Below are 26,652 nucleotides of genomic sequence, written 5' to 3' on the forward strand. Positions count from 1 at the left end.
TAAAGATAGGTGTAGATTTTACTAGATGTTTTTGTCTATATTTGAATGTAGCATCTCCATAAAGGTTATGATTAAAAAAATATGAATCACTTACCCATTCTTCTCCCCAAAATGACCCTGGAGCTGGGATTCAGTGAACTGGGTCAATTCACCCATGTATTCTACTCCTAGGATCTCAATGACAGAGGCCCCTAGCTTTCCTCCAAGACTACGGCTGATAACAAAGGAGAAAAAGAATAGATAGGTCACATCATAATTATCTAATTAGCGACAAACATAAGACATTCTGCTTTTGTAAGTAGCTCTCCAAAAGGTTCAGGACAAATGAGAGCATACATTCTGGGAATTCAGTTACTCTGGGGGTTAGAATTTGAGGATAAGATTAACAATAACATAACCAAAAAGTTAAGAGTCCTTGAGTAACATCAAGTAAACCATATATAAAACTTTCAATTGTACAACACCTGCTGTCCTATTTGGGGATTAAAATTCCAAACACAAAATAAATCCCTTCCACGGCTAAAATTTAAGAATATGTAATCTGGCCGGGCACAGTGGCTCAGCCTATAATCCCAGCACTTTGGGAGGCCGAGGTGGGGAGATTGCTTGAGTCCAGGAGTTTGAGACCAGCCTGGACAACAAAGTAAGACCCCCAATTCTACAAAAAAAATTAAAGCCAGGTGCAGTGGCCCATACCTGTAGTCCAGCACTTTGAGAGGCCGAAGCAAGTAGATCACTTGAGCCCAGGAGTTTGAGAACAGGCTAAACAGCATGGCAAAACCTTGTCTCTACAAAAAATTAGTTGGTGTGGTGTTATGCACCTGTAGTCCCAGCTACTCAGGAGGCTGAGGTGGGAGGATCACTTGAGCCCAGGAGGCAGAGGTTACAGTGAGCTGAAATTGTGTCACCGTACTCCAGCAAATTAAATGGGCATGGTTGCATGTGCCTGTGGTTCCAAGTACTTGGGAGGCTGAGGCAGGAGGATTGCTTGAGCCCAGGAGGTTGAGACTGCAGTGAGCTCTAATTGTACAACTGCACTCCAGTCTGGGAGACAGAACAAGACTCTGTCTCAAAGGTAAAAAAAGGAATATGTAACCTAAACTTGTCCTTAAGAACATGGTTGGGCGTGGTGGCTCATGCCTGTAATCCCAGCACTTTGGGAGACCAAGGCAGATGGATCACTTGAGGCCAAGAGACCAGCCTGGCCAAAATGGTGAAACCTCGTCTTTACTAAAAATACAAAAATTAGTCAGGCATGATGGTGTGTGACTGTAGTCCCACCTACTTGGGAGGCTGAGGCAAGAGAATCACTTGAACCCAGGAGGTGGAGGCTGCAGTGAGCCGAGATCATGCCACTGCACTCCAGCCTAGGCAACAGCGAGAGACTCTATCTCAAAAAAACAAAAGAACATAGTGAAAATTCTTTAGCCTAGCCTTTGAGGTTCCCTATCATCTGTCTGTAACCCATTTTTTCAGTCCGTTTCCATTATCTTCCTCAATATGGTACAGCTAAACTACTTTAGTTCTAGTTCACTGAAAATATCTCATACTTTCCTCTCTTTGTGCTAAAAAGTTCTCCAAATCAGTATTGCTTTGCTGTTCGTCTGACTCCAAATTGTGCCAAAATTCAAAACAAAATCCCATGCCTTTTTATAAATCCTCCTCCAAATTTTCCTTTTGTGAACTTTGTTCTACCTGCACAATTCCTTTAGCAATTATGCAGTCTTATGACAGCACTTTTACTATTGCTTTTTACCTTGTCCCTTCTACAATATTCTAAGTCCTTGTCAAGGCTACACAACTAGTAGGCACAACCTGTTCATTTGACTTGGCTTCTTCTCTTTTGCCTACTTTGGGAGCGGAAATTCAACAGCCCTGAACACCTTGATTTGCTATTAGAGGAAAGAAAAGAAGTAAAATTCCTATTTGTTACTTAGTAATAGACAAATAAAAAGTCTAGAGGGAAGTTAACCATATAGCTAAAACTTGGTTTATTTATTTATTTTTTATAGAGATGGGATCTCACTATGTTGCTCAGACTGGTTTTGACCTCCTGGGCTGAAGTGATCCACCCACCCTGGCCTCCCTAAAGTGCTAGGACTACAGGTGTGAGCCACCACACCTGGCTCATTTTTTAAAAATTCAGGATTAAGTATCTGCCACAGATAACCCAGAATTGAAGGTTCATTAAAAGTCTCAGTGTGGCTGGGCGCAGTGGCTCAAGCCTGTAAGCCCAGCATTTTGGGAGGCTGAATCACCGGAGGTCAGGAGTTCAAGACCACCCTGGCCAACATGGTGAAACCCGTCTCTACTAAAATTACAAAAATTAGCTGGGCATGGTGGGAGCCTGTAATTCCAGCTACTCAGGAGGCTGAGGCAGGTGAATTGCTTGAACCTGGGAGGCAGAGGTTACAGGGAGCCAACACTGTGCCATTGCACTTCAGCCTGGGCAACAAGAGCAAAACTCTTTCAATAAAAATAAATTAAAGTCTCAGCGAGTGTTTTAAAATATTCTATGTTATCTTCCTTCAAACTGGTACCTATTTCCCCTGGCTCCAGTCATTTATTAGTAACACAAGAAACTACAACCAGAGAGTTTCTACACAGGGATATAATTGAAATTTAAGGTGCTGCCTGAATACTTACATTTTACGAATGGGCATTTGGCTGAAGAGCTGTGGGACTGACCCATGTGAAACCAGGGTTTGGCGGTTGGGCTTGTTTAGTCCACAGGCCAGTTTTGCCAGGACCTGGAAGCATGCAAAGTGTAAAAACCTCATTACTGTCAACCCACCATAGTTGGTGAATATAAACAAACACACACACACACAACACACACACACACACACACACACACACACACACACAGAGCTTAATGGCTGTAACAAATGGTTTCTACATTAAAAACAAAAACAAAACCAGAAACTTAAGACACCTCTAAAACTTGGTATCCCACAACATCCCCAGTGGGAACATAACACAGTATCATTATCCTCATTGTTTTTCCCACATCTCTCCCGTTCTCAGTTTTCCTCTAGTCATTTTTTCCTTCCCATTTAATCCAACTTTGAGAGGTTTGAAAAGTAGACAAACTGCAGGAGAAACTCAAGCAAGATGCATTTCTCAGTGTGTCAATATAAAAATGCTGAAATAAACTTGTTTTACCCTATCCCATTTACATTTCTTGATTAATAGTTGGTCCATTTTGAGTCGCCAATTTAACACAAATTATCATAATTTGGTATCTTTTACAGAGATTGGGCTCAAAAATCATCCTCCAACAGCAAACACCTTCTTATATTACAAATAACACTTAAAAAATGAAAAAACCTAAATCCTTGAGAACTCTTTAACACTTTTCTTTTTTGAGAGGAGTCTTGCTCTGTCACTAGGCTGGAGTGCAGTGGTGCAATCTCAGCTCACTGTAAACTACGCTACCCAGGTTCAAGTGATTCTCCTGCCTCAGCCTCCCAAGTAGCTGGGACTACAGGCCTGAGCCACCACACCCACCTAATTGTTGTATTTTTAGTAGAGACAGGGTTTCACCATGTTGGTCAGGATGATCTCCATCTCTTGACCTCGTGATCTGCCTGCCTCAGGCTCCCAAGAGAACTGTTTTTTTTTTTTTTTTGAGACGGAGTCTTGCTCTGTTGCCAGGCTGGAGGACAGTGGTGCAGTCTCAGCTCACTGCAACCTCCACTTCCCAGGTTCAAGCAATTCTTCCGCCTTAGCCTCCCGAGTAGCTGGGACTACAGGCGCATGCCAAACACCCAGCTAATTTTTGTATTTTTAGTAGAGATGGGGTTTCACCATGTTGGCCAGGATGGTCTCGATCTTTTGACCTCGTGATCCACCCGCCTCAGCCTCCCGAAGTGCTGGGATTACAGACATGAGCCACTGCACCTGGCCAAGAGAACTCTTTTCTAAGAGCAAAGCACTTGAATGGTATCACTTTGCAATTATAAAAATATAATCTTAAAAATATTTTTATATAACTTAAAAATAATTATATTTTTATATTTATGTTTCAAAATATAAAATTATTAAATTCATTAGAGAGATTCTTTAGGAACTTCTACTAGGCAACATTTAGTATGGTTTAAATTACATTGAAGCTATTGTTTCCTTTCCCTTCATCCAATCAGGAAAAAAAAAAAATAAAAACTCAGATGGGTAGTTTGGCAACTTTCCTTGTAGTAAAGGGACGAGGAGAAGGTATCAACCAGGGATAATCAGCCACTGCCTAATTACTGAGCTTTGGTCAGAAGGGGATGAAGGTCCTCGGCTCTTGCTACACTTTATTCATAATTAATCAGAAAACCAGTTATTCTGCTCCTGGATTGTTGAGAATTGTCTGTGTACCCTAAATTAAAATAGTGGTCTAAATTAGTAAAATTTTATTATTCCCTTTATTGCTCTCCTAAGAAAACAGGAAATAGGCAAAAGCATAAAATACCCAGACAACTCCACATAACAAGATAATACAAAAATATTCAGCAAATGGCCAGGTGCATGGATCACCTGAGGTCAGGAATTCAAGACCAGCCTGGCCAATATGGTGAAACCTCGTCTCCAGTAAAAACACAAAAATTAGCCAGTGTGGTGGTGCGTGCCTGTAATCCCAGCTACTCGGGAGGCTGAGGCAGGAGAATCACCTGAACCCAGGAGGAGGAGGCTGCAGCGAGCCAAGATTAGGCCACTGGACTCTATCCTGGGCAACAGAGTGAGACTCAATCTCTAAAAACAAATAAATAAATAAAATTTAGCAAGTGAAAATAAAAGAGATTAATGAAATAGATTAATGTATGCAAGTTCAAAGACTAGCCTCCTTTTTCCCACAGACAGTTGAGTCATTAAGGAAATACTGTCATCCCTTAATATCTGCAGGGGATTGGGTTCTAAGACCCCCAGTGAATACTAAAATCCCAAGTCCCATAAATAAGATGTACAAGGCTCACAATATAAAATGGTGTAGTGTTTGCATATAACTTTTGTATATCCACCTGTATACTTTATATCATCTCTAATTACTTATAACACATATGATGTACAATATAAATGTTATATAAATAGTTCTTACAGTATATTGTTTTTTGTTTTTTTTTTCGAGATGGAGTCTTGCTCTTGTCGCCCAGGCTGGAGTGCAATGGCATGATCTTGGCTCATTGCATCCTGGGTTCAAGCAATTCTGCCTCAGCCTCCAGAGTAGCTGGAATTACAGGCACCTACCACCACACCTGGCTAATTTTTATATTTTGCCATGTTGGCAGGCTGGTCTCAAACTCCTGACCTTGTGATCCACCTGCCTCGGTCTCCCAAAGTGCTGGGATTACAGGCATGAGTGCCCAGCCTTTTTTTTTTTTAATTTTTTTTTTGGGTGAGACAGAGTCTCACTCTGTCGCCCAGGCTGGAGTGCAGTGGTTCAATCTCAGCTCACTGCAACCTCCACCTCCTGGGTTTTTAAGCAATTCTCTGCCTCAGCCTCCCAAGTAGCTGGGATTACAGGTACATGCCACCACACCTGGATAATTTTTATATTTTTAGTAGAGATGGGGTTTCACCATCTAGGCCAGGCTGGTCTTGAACTCATGACCTCGTGATCCACCCACCTCAGCCTCCCAAAGTGCTTGGATTACAGGCATAAGCCACTGTACCCGATCTTTTCTCTTTTTTTTTTTTTTGACACAGTCTCATTCTGCTGTCCAGTCTGGAGTGCAATGGTGGCATCTTGGCTCACTGTAACCTCCACATCCCAGGTTCAAGCAATTCTCCTTCCTCAGCCCCCAAATTATCTGGGACTACAGGTGTGTGCCACCACGCCCAGCTAATTTTTTTGTAGTTTTGGGAGAGACGTGTTTTGCATGTTGCCCAGGCTTGTCTCAAACTCTTCAGTTCAGGTGATCTGCCTGCCTTGACCTCCCAAAGTGGTGGGATTACTGGCGTGAGCCACTGTACCTGGACTTGTTTTTTCATTTGTATAATTCTGTATTGTTATATTGGGCCTTCTAATTTTTTTAAAAAAAATTTTTGATCCATGGGTGGTTGAATCCTCAGATATGAAACTTGCAGATTCAGAGGGCCAACTGTCATTTAGATGCCACTAAATAAATAAGCATTAGTTGTAATTTTTTAGCTTTTTTTTTTTTTGAGACAGTTTTGCTATGTTGCCCAGGCTGGAGTGCAGTGGCGTGATCTTGGTTCACTGCAACCTCCGCCTCCTGGGTTCAAGCAATTCTTCTGCCTCAACCTCCTGAGTAGCCCCACTATAGGTGCATGCCACCATGCCTGGCTAATTTATTTTTATTTTTATTTTTAGTAGAGATGATGTTTTACCATACTGATCTACCTGCCTCGGCCTCCCAAAGTGCTAGGATTACAAGCGTGAGCCACCACGCCCAGCCTTCAGCTTGCTTCTTAGTAAAGTACATATTTAATGACCATTTCCATGTTACAGAATTACTTATGCTTTGATTTGGGCCTCAACATGAATTTTAAACAGAAATCCATTCAAAGTATATGTGTAACAACTTTTTGAGACAGTCTGTCATCCAGGCTGAAGTGCAGTGGCATGATCTCAGCTCACTGCAGCTTCAACCTCCCAGACTGAGCTGATCCTCCCACCTCAGCCTCCTGAGTAGCTGGGACTGTAGGTGTGCACCACCATGCCTGGCTAACTTTTTGTAGAGACAGGGGTTTCAACCTGTTGCCCAGGCTGCTCTTGAATTCCTGGGCTCAAGCGATCCATCCACATAGGCGTGTGCCACTGAATCCAGCCTATGTGTAATAATTTAAATGTCCCACTATCCTTGCTGTATTTGACTAAGGATATCAATGTTTCTCTTTGAAATCTACTATTAGCCTTCACCTTATTGTGTGAAATTCCAGCTGAACACTGAAAACCAGTCTCTCTCTCTATGGCTGCTCTCATTTCCTCCACAATCACTGCTCCCACGGTGAGCTGCAGGTCTGGAAAGGTGAGGTTACCAATCTGAAGTGAATCGAGCCATTGATATAAGCCTTGTTTTCGCATCCCCTCTGAAATGAATTAAGAAGTCACATTTAGACATTAAAAAAATTACTTAATTGTGCTGTCTAATGCAGAAATGCTTAGATTACAGGTATGTAGATATGTAAGCTTTCACAAAAAGTGGCAGCCAGTTTAGAAGACTAATTACAAGAGAGATGAATTTCTCTTTCACAGTGATTCTCGCAGCTTAGCTTCAGCATAGGCTGAATTTTAGAGGGCTAATGTACAACAAATATTTTGTATTAATATCATCTTTCAGGAGCAATGATTTAAAAACACACTTTTTGCCAGGCACGGTGGCTCATGTCTGTAATCCCAACATTTTGGGAGACCGAGGCAGGTGGATCACCTGAGGTCAGGAGTTCAGGAGCAGCCTGGCCAATGTGGTAAAACCCCATCTCTACTAAAAATACAACATTAGCTGGGCATGGTGGCAGAGGCCTGTAATCCCAGCTACTCGTGAGGCTGAAGCAGGAGAATCGCTCCTGGGTAACAGAGCAAGACTTCATCTCAAATAAACAAACAAACAAACATTTATCTTCCCAGTTCTCTTGAATTTTCTTCCTCTTACTTCCCCTTGAACATCTCCAAGAATTATATATTTTTTCAATTAGAAAATATTTAGAATTAACTCAAGTTTTAATATAAAGATCAACCTTTACATGATTTTGGAAGTAGATTCCAGTTGCATAGCTTAAAATCTGCTCTGAGGCACTAGATTTATTCCCCTGACAAGCTGTTTTAAGTTAGATGTTGCTTTGGACTTAGAACCTTGAAAGTATCTTATGCTGAGCACATGCAACTCTTTAGCTCCATCCCCAAACTTACACTCTAATCACTCAGCTCTACCTCCCTACAAAGAACTTTTTAGTTTCTAACTAAACATAACCAAAATCAAACTTTATCTTCTTTCTCAAATATTCTTTTCCCAACCAACTCCCTATTTCTATTAAAGACTTAAAATCCACATTACTATTGGCTTATTTTCTCTCTTTTATCCCTCATTAGGCAGCCATTTATTTAGTCAACAAAGCCTACTTTAAAATATTTCACAAATCCATTGCAACCCACCCTGTTTTATTCAGGTTTTCTTTATTCTTGCCTAAGCCACTTTAACTCTGAAACTATCCTCTCTCTCTGAATGCATTCTACACAATGGTTCCAACTTAAATATTGTTAAATACCAATGCTATCCATCTCATCCCCCATTCAAAACTGCCATTGGCTTTCCAAACCTACAGAATAAAGTATCAACTCTACAAACTGTCTCAGTTTATCTCCCACTAATCTCCCACTAGTCTCAAGTTTGTTATCTCCTTACAATTTCCTGAACATACCATGTTTCTACCTTAAAACATCATTTATTCTGTAAGCTCTTACTCCTTAACTCTGTTCTGCTTTCCTTTGCTTAAACATATTTATACTTTAGGGCTTATTGCAAGTTTATCTATCATCATGAAGTCCTCTCCTTCAACTATTCTAGCTAGCTTTCTAGTACCTCAATAAAATCTTTTACTGGCTGGGTGCAGCAGCTCATGCCTGTAATCCCAGTAGTTTGGGAGGCTGAGGAGGGCAAATCACAGGTCAGGAGATTAAGATCATCCTGGCCATGGTAAAACCCTGTCTTTCCTAAAATACAAAAAATTAGCCAGGCTTGGTGGCGTGCACCTGTAGTCCCAGCAACTTAGGAGGCTAAGGCAGGGGAATCACTTGAACCCGGGAGACGGAGGTTGCAGTGAGCCAAGATCGTGCCATTGTACTCCAGCCTGGTGACAGAGCAAGACTCCGTCTCAAAAAAAAAAAAAAAAAAAAAAAAGTCTTTTACCTTTTATCTGCAATAGGAAATAGACATAATTGTTTTATTTTCTTTTGTTTTTGAGATGGAATCACACTCTTGTCATCCAGGTTAGAGTGCAGTGGCATTCTAACCCATAAGTGATCTTGGTTCACTTATACTAGTACAAATTGTTTTAAATGATGGATGATTTAATAGTATTTATTGTTCTTAATATGTGCAAGCCTTGATGTTTCAGGAAAATAGATAATAAAAAAAAGAAAAGAAAAAACACCATGTGTAAGCCATTGTGCTGAGGAACTTTATTTAAACAAACAAACAAACAAAAAACCCTACCTTTTGGACCTGGCCAAAAACGGTGAGACCCTGTCTCTACTAAAAATACAAAAATTAGCCGGGCATGGTATCATGAGCCTGTAATCCCAGCTACTCAGGAAGCTGAGGCAGGAGAATTGCTTGAACCTGGGAGACAGAAGTTGCAGTGAGCCAAGATTGCACCACTGTACTCCAGCCTGGGTGACAGAGCGAGACACTGACCATTTCAAGGAAAAGCTATCGAGGCCGGGCACGGTGGCTACGCCTGTAATCCCAGCACTCTTGGAGGCCGAGACGGGTGAATCATCTGAGGTCAGGAGTTCAAGACCAGCCTGACCAACATGGAGAAACCCCATCTCTACTAAAAACCCAAAACTAGCTGGGCGTTGTGGCACATGCCTGTAATCCCAGCTATTTGGGAGGCTGAGGCAGGAGAATTGCTTGAACCTGGGAGGTAGAGATTGCAGTGATCTGAGATCGTGCCACTGCACTCCAGCCTGGGCAACAAGATCAAAACCCTGTCTTAAAAACAAAACAAAAAACAAAACCATCTTTTGGCCGGGCAACCTCCACCTTCTACAATCATGCAATCCTCCCACCTCAGCCTCCCAATTAGTAGGATTATAGGCATATGCCAACATGCCCAGCTAATTTGTATTTTTTGTAGAGATGGGGTTTCACCATGTCACCCAGGCTGGTCTCAAACTCCCAGACTTAAACAATCCTCCCACCTTCCCACCCCCAGCCTTGGCCTCTCAAAGTGATGAAATTACAGGCATGAGCCACCGTGTATGGCCATAGGAAGTAGAGCATAATTGTTAAAAGAATATTCTGCAGTCAAGCAGGGTTCAAATACTGGCTTCATAACCTACTGAACATATGACTTTGGACAAGTCACATACTTCTCTAAGCTTCAGTGTCCTTGTCTACAAACTGCACTTCATATAGCTGTTATAAGGGTTAAAAGTTTTTTATTATTATTATTATTACTATTTTTGAGATGGAGTTGCTCTGTTGCTGAGGCTAAAGTGCAGTGACATGATCTCACCTCATTGCAATCTCCACCTCCTGGGTTCAAGCACTTCTCTTGCCTCAGCCTCCCAAGTAGCTGGGATTACAGGTGCTGGACACTAGGCCCTGCTAATTTTTATATTTTTAGTAGAGATGAGGTTTCACCATGTTGGCCAGGCTAGTCTTGAACACCTGACCTCAAGGGATCCACCTGCCTTGGCCTCCTAAAGTGCTGGGATTCCAGGCATAAGCCACCGCACCCAGCCAAAAGATAGTTTTTTGTTTTTGTTTTGAGATGGAGTTTCTCTCTTGTTGTCCAGGCTGGAATGCAATGGTGCAATCTTGGCTCACTGCCCACTGAGGTGGGCAGATCACGAAGTCAGGAGTTTGAGACCATCCTGGCCAGCACGGTGAAACAATTTCTACTAAAATGCAAAAAATTAGCCGGGCATGGTGGTGCATGCTTGTGGTCCCAGCTACTCAGGAGCCTGAGACAGGGGAATCGCTTGAACCTGGGAGGCAGAATTGCAGTGAGCCAAGATCGTGCCACTGCACTCAAGTCTGGCAACAGAGCGAGACTTAATCCAAAAAAAAAAAAAAGAGGCCAGGTGAGGTGGCTCACGCCTATAATGCCAGCACTCTGGGAGGCCCAGGTGGGCAGATTATCTGAAGTTTTGAGTTTGAGACCAGCCCGACCAACATGGAGAAACTCTGTCTCCATTAAAAATACAAAATTAGCCAGGTGTGGTGGTGCATGTCTATAATCCTAGCTACTCGGGAGGCTGAGGCAGGAGAATTGCTTGAACCTGGGAGGCAGAGGTTGCGGCTCACCAAGATCATGCCATTGCACTCCAGCCTGGGCAAAAAGAGCAAAACTCCATCTCAAAAAAAAAAAAAGAAGGCCGAGGTGGGTGGATCATCCTAGCCAACATGGTAAAACCCTGTCTCTACTAAAAATACAAAAATTAGCTGGGTGTGGTGGTACATGCCTGTAGTCCCAGCTACTTGGGAGGCTGAGGCAGGAGAATCACTTGAACCCAGGAGGCAGAGGTTGCAGTGAGCCAAGATCGAACCACTGCACTCCAGCCTGGTCGACAGAGTGAGACTCCGTCTCAAAAAAAAAAAAAAAGTAAGTTATGCAATAATGTGGTACAGAAAGGTAAGACCAAAGAACACCTTTCTTATTATGATAATTAAATTTCTGATGCTGGTCCCAGAATAATAAAATCTTGACATTTTTCATATCAAATGCTTACATACCATGATTTTGCCTCCTTTATATGTGGCACATCTTTACTGTCCATTATATTTTATCCAGAGAACTAAATGATCTGCAGCCTCTAGCTTGACATACTCTGCATCATCAGGATCAGAGAATAAAATAATTCCTTAAGTAAAGCTTCCCTGGGCAGTTCTGCTACTACCCTTCTGCACAATACATTAAAAGCATATCATACAACCAACTGTTCAGCAGCAAAAGCAAAGTTTACATATTACATGTTTTTTTTTTTTTTTTTTTAGAGAGAGAGTCTCGCTCTGTTGCCCAGGCTGTAGTCCAGTGGCATGATCTTGGCTCACTGTAACCTCTGCCTCCTGAGCCTTCCAAGTAGCTGGGATTACAGGTGCCCAACACCACACCCGGCTAATTTTTGCATTTTTAGTAGAGATGGGATTTTGCCACATTGGCCAGGCTGGTCTTGAATTCCTGACCTCAGATGATCCACCTGCCTTGGCTTCCCAAAGTGCTGTATTACAGGTGTGTGCCACCGCGCCCAGCCAAAACATATAACTTAGGCAAAATTATTTGCTCTGGGGGATACAACTTAATTCCACATTCATAATATTCAATTTAAAAAAGGACCTCATTCTTAGCCAAATTCTTAGACCTGGAATCTAGGACTATCATAATCTAACATTATCACAAAAGCAAGTTTATATTGTCCTAATTTTACTCAAATCTAAGAAAAAAAATTAACCTTCAAGTACATAGTGTTAAAACACTTCATACAGATTATATCACTAATTTTTTTCAGATAAAAATAGATTTATTAAAATTTTTTTTTATCATTTCTCAACACACCAGTAACCAAGCAGAAAATGAAAAAAATATATAAAAGCCTGGGTAACATAGTGAGACCTTGTCTCTACAAAAAATTAAAAAATTAGCCAGGCATGATGGCACACACCTGTAGTTCCAGCTACTCTGGAGGCTAAGGTGCAAGGATTGTCTGAGCCCAGGAGTTCAAGGCTGCAGTGAGCCATAACTACACCTGTGAATAACCTTTTGACAGCTACTGTACTCTAGCCAGGGCAACATAAAAAAAAAGACAAGGAATCAATAATTAGGATATACAAAGAACTGTTGCAAATCAAAAAATAAACAATTTTACCATTTTTCCATGGAAAAATGGGGAAAGGTTATAAATAAGCAAACTACAGAAGCAGAAACTCAGTTGGCTTACAAGTGTATGAAGAGATCTTCAATTTCAATTAGTAATCAGAGAAATGTCAATTAAAGCAAAACAGGTCAGGTGTGGTAGTTCACACCTGTAATCCCAGCAATTTGGGAAGCCAAGGCAGGTGGATCAAGAGGTCAGGAAATCAAAACCATCCTGGCTAACACAGTGGAACCCCATCTCTTCTAAAAATACAAAATATTAGCCAGGCATGGTGGCACGTGCCTGTAGTCCAGCACCTTAGGAGGCTGACCCAAGAGAATCACTTGAACCCAGGAGGCGGAGACTGCAGTCAGCCAAGATCGCACCACTGCACACCAGCCTGGGCAACAGAGCTAGACTCTGTCTGGGGGGAAAAAAAAAGATATATACATCTCTAAGATATATCAAATATATCAATGGGTGCAAGAGGGTGAGTGGGGTGCAGAGGGAGCAGGAAAATCACTATGAAGGGGAAAAGTAGTAAAATACAATAAGGGTCTTGTGAAGCCCATATGTAATAGTGTGCAAAGAAGTGATTAGAAATTTTGAGTCACTCAGCTCCCTATACCTGAGGTCCCCCTTTAAAAATCTTACCCTTCTTATAGCTGAAGAAACCAAGACGCTAAGTTACAATAATATAAATTAAGCTACCAATGACAAAGTACTCAGTCAGCCTTCTGCTTTCTATTGATAACACTAACCTGCCCTAGTTATATCTAAAGATAAATTTATTTTCATACAGATTTCACAGCTTCTCAACAGCAATATACCTGAAAAGATAAGAAATTTTGTATATCCTTCCATGTGAGTCTTTGTGATTCATTCAGGCTGTAGTTTACGTTTCCTTTCAATTATTCCAAGGAGAATCAGCATGACCAAGCAAAGCAGGTTCCAAAGGCAGAAAGCAGAAGCAATACGATGCTATGGAAGTACCTTTCTGAATAGTCTCTTCTGCCGTTGTAGGGCCTTGGGGCAACCCTTCAATGTAAGTGCTTGGCAACAAGTCTGCTGAGATAGGCTGACCTTGTAGCTTTTGTAGTCTCTCTTGTACAGCACTGGTCAGATCTACATAAGCCTCATCGATGCTGGCACGTTCAATCACAGCAAAACGAGACATTATCTCCATCACTTCAACACTGGCTTCCCGGTACCTAAGTAGTACACGGATCATTTATGCAGGCAATAAACAGAGCCAACCTTGAGATTGTCTGTTTCACTCCCCGACTGCCATAATGAACAATAATACACATAATCAAGAGATGTGGCTTAACAGAGACTAGATAGTAGTAACAACTGAAAGGGTCAACAGGCAGGCAGATGGTCAATAACAGAAGCATGGAAAAGGAAGAACCACAGAGCCAAACATTTTTAACATAATGCCAGAATTACCAATGCAAAAAGCATTCAGGCCATTAACTTGTCTATATGATAAGGAACTCTCTAAAAAGTAAAGAAATGCCTTAAATTGGTGTATTACTGTGATCACTTATCCCTTTTATTTTCATATATTCACCAAGAAGTCTTCTGCTTCTAATTCTGTCTTAAACAAACAAACAAAAAAGGAATTTACACAGAACACTACACTGATCAGTGAACCAAAAGTATCTGGTCTTCCTCAGGATAGTATTTTCTCACTCACTGTAGATTAACAAAGTGACATATGGATTTTATACTTCAGTCAATGTTGAGTTTGGTTAACATGTGAACTGGTCATCACCACATACACATACATACCTTAACCAACTATTTATAGACATACTAATATTCAAATTATCAAGTTGAAGATAAGCACCTAGAATGTGGTGATATGTCTGGGCAGGCAGACAGCCTTTCTCAGGGTACAGATACCAATCTCACCATATGTTTTCTATTCAAACCTTAATAACCAGCTCTTCTGGCTGTATAGCTAGTCTTCTATGACAATATTTAGCTATTTTCTTTGCTTTAGTTTGGACCTGCTTTGTAGTGTCCAGTTCTTTGTTCCTATTGAATTTATATTTACCATAAAAATGAAAACATTGGTACCTCATCATCATGACACCCATAAAAACTAGTATAATTATTGTTCTAAAACATTCGTAAATTAGAGAAATACTTGACTTTTTTTTTTTTTTTTAATCTTTATTTGGGCCAGGAAAAGGATAGGCCTCAAAGAAAATAAAGAGCAAGGCCAGGTGTGGTGGCTCATGCCTGTAATCCCAGCACTTCAGGAGGCTGAGGCAGGTAAATCACTCCCGAGGTCAGGAGTTCGAGACCAGCCTGACCATCATGGAGAAACCCCTCCATAATGGAGTAAGGCCAAAAGTTCCAACTCTCTAAATATGCCTTGGTCTTTTTGGTGACCTACTCCATCCTGAATCTGTTAGTCAACACCTCAGCTTCCCAAGTAGCTGGGACTAGAGGTGAACACCATGTCTGGCTAATTTTTTTTTTTTTTAATTTTGGTAGAGACAAGGTCTTACTACATTGCTTACTCAAACTCCTGAGCTCTACTAAAATACAAAATTAGCCAGGCGTTGTGGTGCATGCCTGTAATCCCAGCTACTTGGGAGGCTGAGGCAGGAGAATCCCTCAAACCCGGGAGGTGGAGGTTGGGGTGGGCAGAGATTTCTCTATTGCACTCCAGCCAGGCAACAAGAGCAAAACTCCATCTCAAAACAAACAAACAAACAAAAACAAGAAAGAGCAATATACTCACACACAGCCAGAAAGGGATACTTCTAACATTGTGAAATATATATTGGGTCTCCATCCTGGTTTCCTGGCATACAACTCCAAAAATCCTTGGAATCACTGAAGTGTTGTCTTTTTGTACACTAATGCTGACTAACATTTTCAGGATGTGGTAGGTCACCAAAAAGACAAAGGCATATTTAGAGGGTTGGGACTTTTGGCCCCACCCCTCAATTTCTGGGGAGGGGAGGGGCTGCAGGTCAAATTGATTACCCACGGTCAATGGTTTAATCAGTCATGAGTACATACATAATGGAGCCTCCCTAAAAACCTAAGAGGACAGGGTCTGGAGAGGTTCCAAAAAAAGCTGTAATAGCAGAGATTCCTGGAGGGTGGCTCATCCAGGGAGGGCATGAAAACTCCCCATCCCCTCTCACATGCCTTACTCTACATATCTCTTCATCTTTTTTTGGGGGGGGACAGGATTTCACTCTGCTGCCCAGGTTTGATCACGACTCTCTGCAACCACAATCTCCTGGGCTCAAGTGATCCTCCCACCTCAGCCTCCTGAGTAGCTGGGACTAGAGGTGGACAACATCATGTTGAACTATTTTTTTTTTTTAATTGTGGTAGACATGAGGTCTTACTACATTGCCCAGGCTGGTCTCAAACTCCTGAGCTCAAACAATCCTCCTGCCTCAGCCTCCCAAGTGCTAGGACTACAGGTATGAGTGACCATGCTGAGCCTATCTGTATTCTTTGTAATATCCTTTATAAACTAGTAAACATTCTCCTGAATTCTGTGAGTTGCTTCAGCAAATTAATCAAACCCAAAGAGGGGGTTGTAAGCACCCCAACTTAAAGCCAGCTGGACAGACATTCTGAAGGCCTGGACTTGTGATGGAAAGGGAGGAGGGGGTGTTCTTGTGGTACTGAGCCCTCAATATGTGGAATATGATGCTATCTCCAGGTAGACAGTGTTGGAATTGACTTGGGAGGACATGCAGCTGGTGTTTGCTGCTTGGTGTATGGGGAAATACCTCCATACCTTTGGTCACAGATGTCTTCTGTATTGACTGTTCTTATGGTGTGAGAGCAGAGGAAAACCATAGTTTGAGTTTTTCCAAAACAAGACTGTTTCAGTGCTTCCTTGCAGCCTCTTGGGCAAATCACTCCAAGGTATTTTTAAGAGTATTTGGAGGCCAGGCATGGTGGCTCACGCCTGTAATCCTAGCACTTTGGGAGGCCAAGGCGGCTGGATTATGAGGTCAAGAGCTCGCGACCATCCTGGCCAACATGGAGAAATCCCATTTCTACTCAAATAACAAAAAATTAGCTGGGCGTGGTGGCTCGTGCCTGCAGTCTCAGCTACTCAGGAGGCTGAGGCAGGGGAATTGCTTGAACCCGGGAGGCGGAGGTGCAATGAGCCAAGTTCATGCCACTGCGCTCCAGCCTGGTAACAGAGCAAGACTCCGTCTCAAAAAAAAAAAAAAATGTTGAGTGTGGTGGCTCATGCCTGTAATTCCAGCACTTTGGGAGGCTGAGGCAGGTGGATCACGAGGTCAGGGGTTCAAGACCAGCCTGACTAACATGGCGAAACCCTGTCTCTAAAAAAATAAATAAATAAAAAATAACTTTTAAAAAAAAGTATTTGGAAAACTTAATCTTCAGTCAAATCTATCCTCTTTTCTAGCAATAATTCCAATGTGGGACTGGCTGTGCCACTCTACCTTTAGATTGAGTTAAAGCATGATTCCAATACCATACCACATAGTATAGTATAGTATACCTTTAGAACACAGATACTAGAATCTTAAAAAGCAGATGTGAATCCTCAGTCTTTCACTTAGCTATGCAAACTTTTTTTCTTTCTTGAGACAGGGTCTCACTCTGTTACCCAGACTGGAGTGCAGTGGTGTGATCTGGGCTCACTGAAACCTCTGCCTCCCAGGCTCAAGTGATCCTCTCACCCCAGCTTCCTGAGTAGCCAGGACTAAAGGTGTGTGCCACACCTGTAGTGCTAATTTGTGTATTTCCTGTTAGAGATGGGGTTTCCCCATGTTGCCCAGGCTGGTCTCCTGGACTCAAGTGATCTGCCCACCTTGGCCTCCCTAAATGCTAGGATTACATGCATGAGCTACCACACCCAGACTAACTTAAATTATTTAACTTCTCTGAATTTGATTCCTTATCTGTGAAGGGGTAGTAATATTAGACCTTATAACAACATCAGATTTAATAGAGATATTGCCTATAAAGAGCACTGTGCCTGGCATGTGATATATGCTCAATACATACTAGCTGTTAGGATTAATGGCTGGGGTCTGTGCCTACCTCTGACTTAGCTATGCTGATACATATCCCCTATTCCAAGGCTAAACTTCTAATATTTGCGGAGAGATAGCTTAATCTAAAAACAAAGAAAAATAATCTCCCTTGAGATTGTTCAATTATGGCAACTAATTCCTGATATTGTACTAGAATGTCAGTTTAACTCAGCCTTTCCTGAGTTTTACAGTCAACTTAATAACTTCAAATACTTAAGACTTTTGGACGGAGAAGATGGGAATTGGTATTAAATCTTAATTTAACAACCAATTTTGAACAATTAAGGAACTGAATAGATGTCAAAGGCAGCAACTCTTATGTTACAATGGTTTTGAACTGTCCCCAAGACAAAAATCACAATGTTTTTTATTTCAGAGACAAGACGGCTGACCAAAAAGAATTTTTTCCAGATGTTATTTACAGAGAATAAATTCAAAACACCACTTCCTAGCCTCATGAAGCATTATTTTTGACTCCTTTATGTCTCCATAAACAATGTTTTTTCTTACTTGGTGAGATTAGCTTTCCCACGGGACTCACGAACTTGTGCCAGTAGAAGATCTGGACATAACTTCTTAGCATCATCTGCCCACATACTTCTAGTGACCCCAAATGCACGAGCTTCATAACTCACTGCAATTATTCTAAGGTTAGAAAAAAGAGAAAACAGAAAACATATTATATGATCACAAGCAAACACAAGTAAAATTTAACACAAGTAAGCTATATATCAGAAACTTTTTGACCACAGATGCCACCATTCAATCCCAAATGAAGCAGTTCAGAAATTTCAAAAATAGGGCCAGGCACAGTGGCTCATGCCAGCAATTCCTACACTTTGGGAGGCCAAGGCAGAAGGACTGCTTGAGGCCAGGAGCTCGAGCCCTGCCCCCAACTAACCCCCATCTGTATCACCCCCGCAAAAAAATAAAATCAGCTTGACATGGTGGGATGCTCTTGTAGTTCTAGCTACTTGGGAGGCTGAAGTGTGAGGATTACTTGAGCCTAAGTCAAAGCTGCTGTGAGCTGATGGTGCCACTGCTCTCTGGATGGGTCAACAGAGAAAGATACTGTCTCAACAACAACAACAACAAAGCACCTACCACAGTGCCACTGTGTTACCATTGATTAATAGTTGTAACAACAACAATGATACATACCCACCACCCTTCCATGATTTGTACTGTACAACTGCACAAGGTTTATTCCTCAAATGAGGATTTTGCCGTTGCTCCACTTGAACAAAAAAACAGTCCATGTCCACAAGAGCAACCACTCGATCCTGTCCAGTAGCCATTTTTCTGTAACACAACATTTTATGGACAGTTAACAAATGCCAAGGAAAACTGTAATTCCTTTCTTTCACAGATGAGTTACCATGAGCATGGAAGAATGGAAACTAACAAGAATGAAACAGGCATTTAAATATACAGATTAAGTATCCCTTATCTGAAATGCTTGGGATCCAAAGTGCTTGAGATTTTGAATTTTTTCAAATTTTGCAATATTTGCATTATAATCACCAGTTAAGCACCCATAATCAAAAAATCCTAAACCTACAATGCTCTAATAAACATTTCCTTTGAATGCTGTGTTGGTGCAAAAAATTTTTTGGATTTTGAAGCATTTCAAATTTCAGATTATAGATACCTGAGTGGAAAAAACACAGTTTTTAAAATTCTTTCACTCAGTAACAATCAAGGTAGATTTCTGTGACCAAATGTGTGGGGATTTCTCCCCACCAACAAAGCAATCAACTCTGCAGCAGACACCAAGTGGGTATCCTCCAATTTGAGTCTGACATTATCTGCCTGGAGAGTCAGTTCTCAGAGGTTGATGGCTCAGTCCTACAAGACTGCCCCTATTTCTGATGCCAATCACAAGCCACAGGTTGTTACTGACTGGCTATAAATTGGGGCTCTCATGACCCTCTCTTTGGGTTTGGTTAATTTGCCAGAGTGGCTCATAGAACTCAGGAAATCACATTTACTAGTTTATTATAAAGGATATACAGATGAAGAGATACAAAGGGCAAGGCATGTCCTCCCTGGGAACACCACTCTCTGGGAACCTCCTTTTGTTCCTATCCAGAAGCTCTTCAAACCCTGTCCTCTTGGCCCTTTTATGAAGATTTCATTGGCTAGGCATGACTGACACCCATGTAGAAATGTGGACAAAAGGTATGATCTAATACTAATAGACAGCAAGGCCTGTCTGTTCAGATTCTTCCTGGCCTCTCTGGGTAGCCTGCCTTCCTCCAGGGTATGGGGTAGGAACTCTTCTGAAATGAAAATCTTATGACCCATAAGAAGAAAGGCAGGGGAAGATCAGAGTCCTGCTTTGGGCAAATCAAAGGAGGGCAGGAGAAGGTCAGAGAGAGATTCTGTTTTCTGAGGCTTGCTTCAAGAGCCCCGACATTATAACGAAAGCTAGGGGAGTTATGAGTCAGGAACTGTGGACAAAAACTAACATACATATATCATAAGATCACAGATACTCAACCTGTACTGCTGGCATAGGAATAAATTAGACAATTTTATGAGGGTAATATGTATTAAAAAGCTTTAAAAATACCCTCAAAAGAACTGACGACAAAAGATACAAAAATAGCCAATTGGCACATAAAAATAGGCTCACCATCATTAGCCACAGGGAAATGGAAATTAAAATCACAATCTATATCACCAAGGGAAGAGAACCAATATTAAATCTAGTTGATAGACAAATCTCACGTATAAATTCAGGGAAAAGAGAAGCAGGAAATGATATATAACATCATAGCTTTCATGAATAATGTCAACTTTTTACTCTGAAATATTTTTAGACTTACAGAAAATTGCAAAAAATGGTAGAGTTCTCCTACTCCCAGTTTCCTAATGTTAACATTTTACATAACACAATTATCAAAACTGAAAAATGAACATTGGTATATTATTAACTATATGCTTTACTCTCCTCCCATCTGTTGACATTTCCTTGGTTGTTCCTTGTTTTTCATGACCATGACACTTTTAAAAAGTATTGGTCAGTTATTTTGAGAATGTCTCTTAATTTGGGTTTGTCGGCCGGGCATAGTGGCTCACACCAGCACTTCGGGGGGCCAACGCAGGCAGATCACAAGATCAGGAGTTCAAGACCAGCCTGGGCAACACAGTGAAACCCCGTCTCTACTAAAATACAAAAAATTAGCTGGGCGTGGTGGTGGGCACCTGTAATCCCAGCTACTCAGGAGGCTGAGGCAGGAGAATCACTTGAACCTGGGAGGTGGAGGTTGCAGTGAGATGAGATTGTATCACTGCAGTCTAGCCTGGTCAACAGAATGAGATTCTGCCTCAGTAATAATAATAATATTAATAATAATAATTTGGGTTTGTCTGATGTTTTCTCATAATTAAGATTATGCATTTTTGGCAAGAATATAATGGCACTGATGTGCTCTCCTCAGTGCATCACATGGGGTGGGGGGAATACATGCTGTCAGTATATCTTATTACCTGTTTAACCATGATCAATTAAATGTTTTTTGCCACATTTCTCATTATCAGGTTATTATTTTGCCTTTTGTAACTTAAAAATATCAAAGATACTTGATATCAAAGATACTTTCAGACTGCAAACATCCTGCTTCTCTTCAACCTTTCAATCACTAAGCACCCATCAGTGGCTAGTGCCTAACAATTACTTTGTAGCATTCTGTGATTTTCTACCCACTCATGTAAATTTCTCAAACACAAAAGAAAACTCACTCTAATAGATAAAGATACATAAAGTTATGAATGGTAGCTTGGAAGAACAAACCTTACATGCTTGAGAGTGGATGCCAATAATTTAACATTTTTAGTAATCTGGAAGAAGAAATATAAAGCAGTGGCTCCCAAAATTTGCTATATATTAAAATCATCTGGAAACCTTTACTTTTTTTTTTTTTTAAAGACAGAGTCTCACTATGGCCCAGGCTGGAGTACAGTGGTGCAATCTCAGCTCACTGCAACTTCCGCCTCCCAGGTTCAAGTAATTCTCCTGCCTCAGCCTCCCTAGTAGCTGGGATTACAGGCAGGCACACCACCCTGCCCAGCTAACATTTTTGTATTTTTAGTAGAGACAAGGTTTTGCCATGTTGGCCAGGCTGCTTTAAATACTATTGATATCTGACTGCCACAACTATATATACTAATTTAATCGGTATGAGTATGACCTGGGCATGGGGATTTTTAAAAGCTCTCCAGGTGATTCCTGGAGAGTTTGGGAGTATGCAGCAGTTTGGGAGCCAAGACCTATATAAGACAATGGAAACATCAGCAATCCATGATTCAAATAAGAGAAACACAGGTTATACAGTTGAGTGAGCACCCAACTGTATTCTAAAAAAAATTTTTCAAAAACTAACATTCATCTTGAAAAAAACATGTCCTAAAAACAAAAAAAAAAAAGAAAAAAAATGTCTTATAACTGCAAAGCAGGATGAGTGAAAAAAAAAATTAAGAAAATCATAGTCCAGCATTAATTGCTTATAAATTCCAATCAGCCACTTGCCTAGAACAGGCAGAATGTGATACTTAAAACATTTACAAGTTAAAATCATAACATGCCAGAAATCCCTTTACGTTGAAGTGGCTTTTCTGTAGTACTGGAACAGACGAAGCCAACAATTAGGAAACGCATTGTCACAAAACAAAACAAACCCACAGGCTAAGCACCATATTAGATCCAAATACCAGAAGTGGGGCAGGAATAGGAAGCAGTGATTTATGTTCAGAAAACATTTTACTAAGCACACAATCACAAAATCAGATCTGCAGACTTTAACAGACAATAAAGCTGTTGAGGTTTTCAGTTTATGTATTTACTCAAGAAAGCAAGAGCTTTGTTTATTTTTGAGACGGAGTTTCGGTCTGTCGTCCAGGCTGGAGTAAAATGGCGCGATCTCCGCTCACAGCAACCTCAGCCTCCGGGGTTCAAGCGATTCTCCTGCCTCAGCCTTCCGAGTGGCTGGGACTACAGGCGCGCGCCACCACGCCCAGCTACTTTTTGTATTTTTGGTAGAGGCGGGGTTTCTCCATGTTGGCCAGGCTGGTCATGAAATCCTGACTTCAGGTGATCCAGCCGTCTCGGCTTCCCAAAGTGCTGGGATTACAGGCGTGAGCCACCGCGCCCGGCCAAGAGTTTTATAAAGACGGAAAATGAAACACTTTCTGCCCAAACCATGTTTTTGGATAAGGATTACACTACTTTGAAATCCTTATATATAGCACTTAGTCAATTATGAAAACCGCACAAACCTTCACTAATTACAATTATTCCTCTTTAAACATCTCGATTTACTTCAATCCGCACAAAACAAGTTTGGTCCCCACCAAGTAATAGTACATGCAGAGGTTTAAGAACTACAGGGAAAAACATTTTTTTTTTTTACAAGAAAAACCTTAGAGGACAGTACCAGGGCCTTATCCCTGTTAGCATGATTTCTATTTCACATAACGTCGGCCCAGTCACCGCTAAATCATAATAAAACCAATAGCCAAGGCAATATAGAAAGTCTGAAACACAGTGACAGTAAACAATTCCATTTCTTACCAAGGTAATGAACACCTGGCAAAACTGCCAACAGCGGGTGCCGCAAATGCTGGGGTCGGTGTCCACTGGAAGGAAAATGGAAGGGCTCTTGAATATCTTTTCGCCTTTCTGGGAGCGGGCCAGTGAGTTTCGAGCGAGATTTATTTCCCGTGACGACGGAGAAACCGAGAAGGGGTCGTAAAGGATCCTGCCCGGGCAACCGCCCCCACAGCCCAGCAGGAATCAGCAAACAGCGACGCGCCCAGCAACGAAGCAGCCAGACTGAGGTCGGACAGCGCGATCACTGCAAAAGGCCGTTGACGCGGCTGCGCACCGCGGCCCTTCCGCCTCCCGCCCCGCCCACCTAGGCGCAACCGTCATACGGGAGCCGCCACTTCCGCGGGCGCGTGCGCAGTGGCGGGCCGGGCGCGTGCGCAGCGCCGGCTTCCCAGTGTGAGCTGCTGCTCCTGCTCCTCCTCCAGCTTTCCACCCCCCTTGCCCCCCGCGGCCAGGTACCAACGGGTGGTCCCGCCGAGGGAGCCGTCGTGCCTCGTGGTCCCGGGACTGCAGTAGTGTGCGCTCTCGGCGCGTGGCGCTAGGCGTGGCGCTAGGCATGGCGATGGATCAAGTGAACGCGCTGTGCGAGCAGCTGGTGAAAGCGGTGACGGTCATGATGGACCCCAGCTCCACCCAGCGCTACCGTCTGGAAGCCCTCAAGGTAGCTGGGGTCCTGGCGCCCTGGGCCGGTCTCGACACCCTCTGCCAGCCCCAGCAGCTCCGCGCCGCCTGTAACCGGGGTAGTCTCCCGCCCACGCGGCCCCTAGACCTCCTTTCCCAACTCCCCGGGACCTTCCCCTTGCGGCCCTCCGCGCTTCTCTCAAACCCCTGCCTTCCCTACCTACCGCTCCTGCACTTTGCCTGGAACACTCCGGTCTCTAGCTGCTGCTTCTCATCTCGCCGCCGCTACCCACAGCCCTCTCCTCCCCCTTTCCTTGCTTCTGTGCAGTTGTCCGCACCACGACCCTCGCCCATTTTCATTCCCCAAGTCCCACATCCCCTCGCTTTCCCGAGGCTCACGTGCAGATCCCGCCCCCAAAACCAGCTTGATTCTTTATGGTCTCCTCTGCCCTAAAGGTTTTCCTGCTGGCCCACTCCCCTGACCCGAACTGACCGAGCCCCAGGCTCTCTAGTGCCCTTATGCCTATATCCTTTAACATCTCTCGCTAACTTTCGTTTGTGTCTTGGGCATTTTCTGGGGTAATTCTCACACCTTCACTTCTTCCATGTTTCTGAGTATGATATTATTAGGCTGTTTTGCGCAAAGATGAACTTATACCACTTTGCATTTTAACAAGGGCACTTTGGTTTCCTGAAAGTAGTTTGCTTGAGACCGAATGCTCTGCTCTTGGGACTGACACATGTTGCAGTTCTGGGGTGCTAATACAGTCCAAGCTTACTTGCCCATAAAACAATGTATGTGGACTGTGAGAAATGGCCGTTTAGGAGAATATACTTGTGCTTGTGCTGTACATTTTTAAAGTGATGTTAGCTTCAAAAAAGAAAGTAAACACCACTTGGAGGAAACATTACAACATGTAGATGTTTGCCACAGGGTTTGGAATCAAACAATTAAGTTCTATTAGTTTGATTTTTATTATTAATATTTAAAATAGACACAGAAGTGGAGAGAATACGATAGTGATTCTGCATGTTCCTGTCACCTAAATTCAGCAATTAAAGGTTTTACTACATTTGCTTTTTCCACTGCCTATCCTCTCTCCCCGCCTCAAAGGTTTTTAAAGGAAACCCTAGAAATTATTTCGCCCCTACATCAGGGGGATGCCTCTAACAAATAATTTCTTATTCCTTTAGGTCCCTTTTTGTCCAACATTAGTAGGGCTACTGTTGACCATAGCATGGAAAAAATCTGGAACCATCACGGTGAAAGGGTTGTTTATCAGTTATTTATTCACAATATATGTAAACGTGTATATGTATCTCTTCATAAAATAAAGTGAACACCACTTGGAGGAAATGTTATATATAAAACGTTTTATATATTTTATATTTATATTTTTATATTAAATATATATTTTTAAAGCAGCTGTGCTTGGCGAGCCATATAATGTTGATCTAGGTTTTGCAACTTAAACATATAGCTTAGGTTGGAGTTTCTTTTTGAGATAGAATCTCACTCTGGTTGCCTGGGCTGGAGTGCAATGGGAAGATCTCAGCTCACTGCAGCCTTGACATCCCGCGCTCAGGTGATTCTCCTACCACTTGAGCCTCCTGAGTGGCTAGGACTACAGGCACTTTCCACCACGCCTGGCTAATTTTTAAAAATATTTTTAGTAGACTGGGCGCAGTGGCTCACACCTGTAATCCCAACACTTTGGGAGGCTGAGGCAGGTGGATCATCTGAGGTCAGGAGTTCAAGACTAGCCTGGTCAACATGGTGAAACCTTGTTTCTACCCAAAATACAAAAATTAGCTGGGTGTGGTGGCGTGCACCTGTAGTCCCAGCTACTTGGGAGGCTGAGGCAGGAGAATTTCTTGAACCTGGGAGGCGAAGATTGCAGTGAGCCAAGATCATGCCACTGCACTCCAGCCTGGGTGACAGAGCAAAATGCAAAAAAAAAAAAAATTTTTTAGTAGAGATGGAGTTTTGCCATGTTGCCCAGGCTAGTCTCAAACTCCTGGACTCAAGCAGTCCACCATCTCGGCCTCCCAGAGTGCTGGGACAGGTGTGAGCCACCGCACCCAGCCCTGGTTGGAGTTTCTTAATATGAAATTCCTTTAGTCCCTATTCTCTCAACCCTCCAAAAGAAACTCTAACTTCTTCTTTCAGTTTTGTGAAGAGTTTAAAGAAAAGTGTCCTATCTGTGTCCCCTGTGGCTTGAGGTTGGCTGAGAAAACACAGATTGCCATCGTCAGACATTTTGGCCTTCAGATCCTGGAACACGTTGTCAAGTAAGGAGCTCTTGGAACAGATCTTTATATCTTATATAATCTGTAGAGATGCTGTTTAGGTGAGTAGAGAAGAGCAATCTCTAAGAAGAAAGGAATAATCCCCTAGATGTTATCAGAACTTCACAGGAGCTCTCATTCAAGATTTAACCTTTCTTTTCTTCATTCATATAAAGTGTGTGGTACATATTACCCATTCAACAAATACTACCTGTCGTTTAGCCAACACTTACTGAGCTCTGACTATATGCCAGTAGCCTTTGAAGCCTTTTTAGAATAATGCAATATATAGGTCAGTAAATCTCTGATTAGGCAGTGGCTTTTTTTTTCTCTCTCTCTCTCAGTTTGTGTGCCTTCTCTGAGAGGCACATCCAAAGCAGGATTATATGAGAATAACTGAAAACCCCTCCTAACCTGATTCTCCTACCCTCAAAACCTATTAGAAGAGGCAGCCATTAAGACTTAGCCATAGTTTTTCCAGAATTATGCTATTTATTTTGTAAGCCAGCACAGAAAATGAGTGATGTCAAGATTGCATTTTCTGA

The 26,652-nt window shown here is 42.2% G+C and overlaps 2 protein-coding genes across 5 annotated transcripts in view; one reads left to right on the forward strand and one right to left on the reverse strand.

The window, feature by feature from the left end:
* Nucleotides 1–23,452, reverse strand: part of POLH (DNA polymerase eta) — a 36,657-nt gene extending 13,205 nt beyond the window's left edge. Inside the window, exons 1-7 of one of the 4 annotated variants that reach the window (XM_012448725.2) lie at nt 23,162–23,452; nt 18,748–18,888; nt 18,097–18,231; nt 13,520–13,737; nt 6,866–7,035; nt 2,647–2,750; nt 95–214 (exon numbers count right to left, since the gene is read on the reverse strand). In XM_012448725.2, the coding sequence (XP_012304148.2) occupies nt 95–214; nt 2,647–2,750; nt 6,866–7,035; nt 13,520–13,737; nt 18,097–18,231; nt 18,748–18,884 (884 nt within the window). In that variant the 5' untranslated portion in view covers nt 18,885–18,888; nt 23,162–23,452. Of the gene's footprint in view, nt 1–94; nt 215–2,646; nt 2,751–6,865; nt 7,036–13,519; nt 13,738–18,096; nt 18,232–18,747; nt 18,889–23,161 lie in introns of those variants that run through there. The other 3 variants (XM_064361008.1, XM_064361010.1, XM_064361009.1) reach the window with 3 other exon arrangements.
* A 224-nt stretch (nt 23,453–23,676) lies between these two features.
* XPO5 (exportin 5) overlaps nt 23,677–26,652 on the forward strand; it is a 49,116-nt gene continuing 46,140 nt past the window's right edge. Inside the window, exons 1-2 of the mRNA XM_021676051.2 lie at nt 23,677–23,858; nt 25,989–26,110. Of these exons, the coding sequence (XP_021531726.1) occupies nt 23,754–23,858; nt 25,989–26,110 (227 nt within the window). The 5' untranslated portion in view covers nt 23,677–23,753. The remainder of the gene's footprint in view (nt 23,859–25,988; nt 26,111–26,652) is intronic.

The sequence above is a fragment of the Aotus nancymaae genome, unplaced genomic scaffold, assembly GCF_030222135.1.
Source record: "Aotus nancymaae isolate 86718 unplaced genomic scaffold, 86718_ANA_hifiasm-v0.15.2.pri h1tg000040l, whole genome shotgun sequence".
NCBI classification, from domain to species: domain Eukaryota; kingdom Metazoa; phylum Chordata; class Mammalia; order Primates; family Aotidae; genus Aotus; species Aotus nancymaae.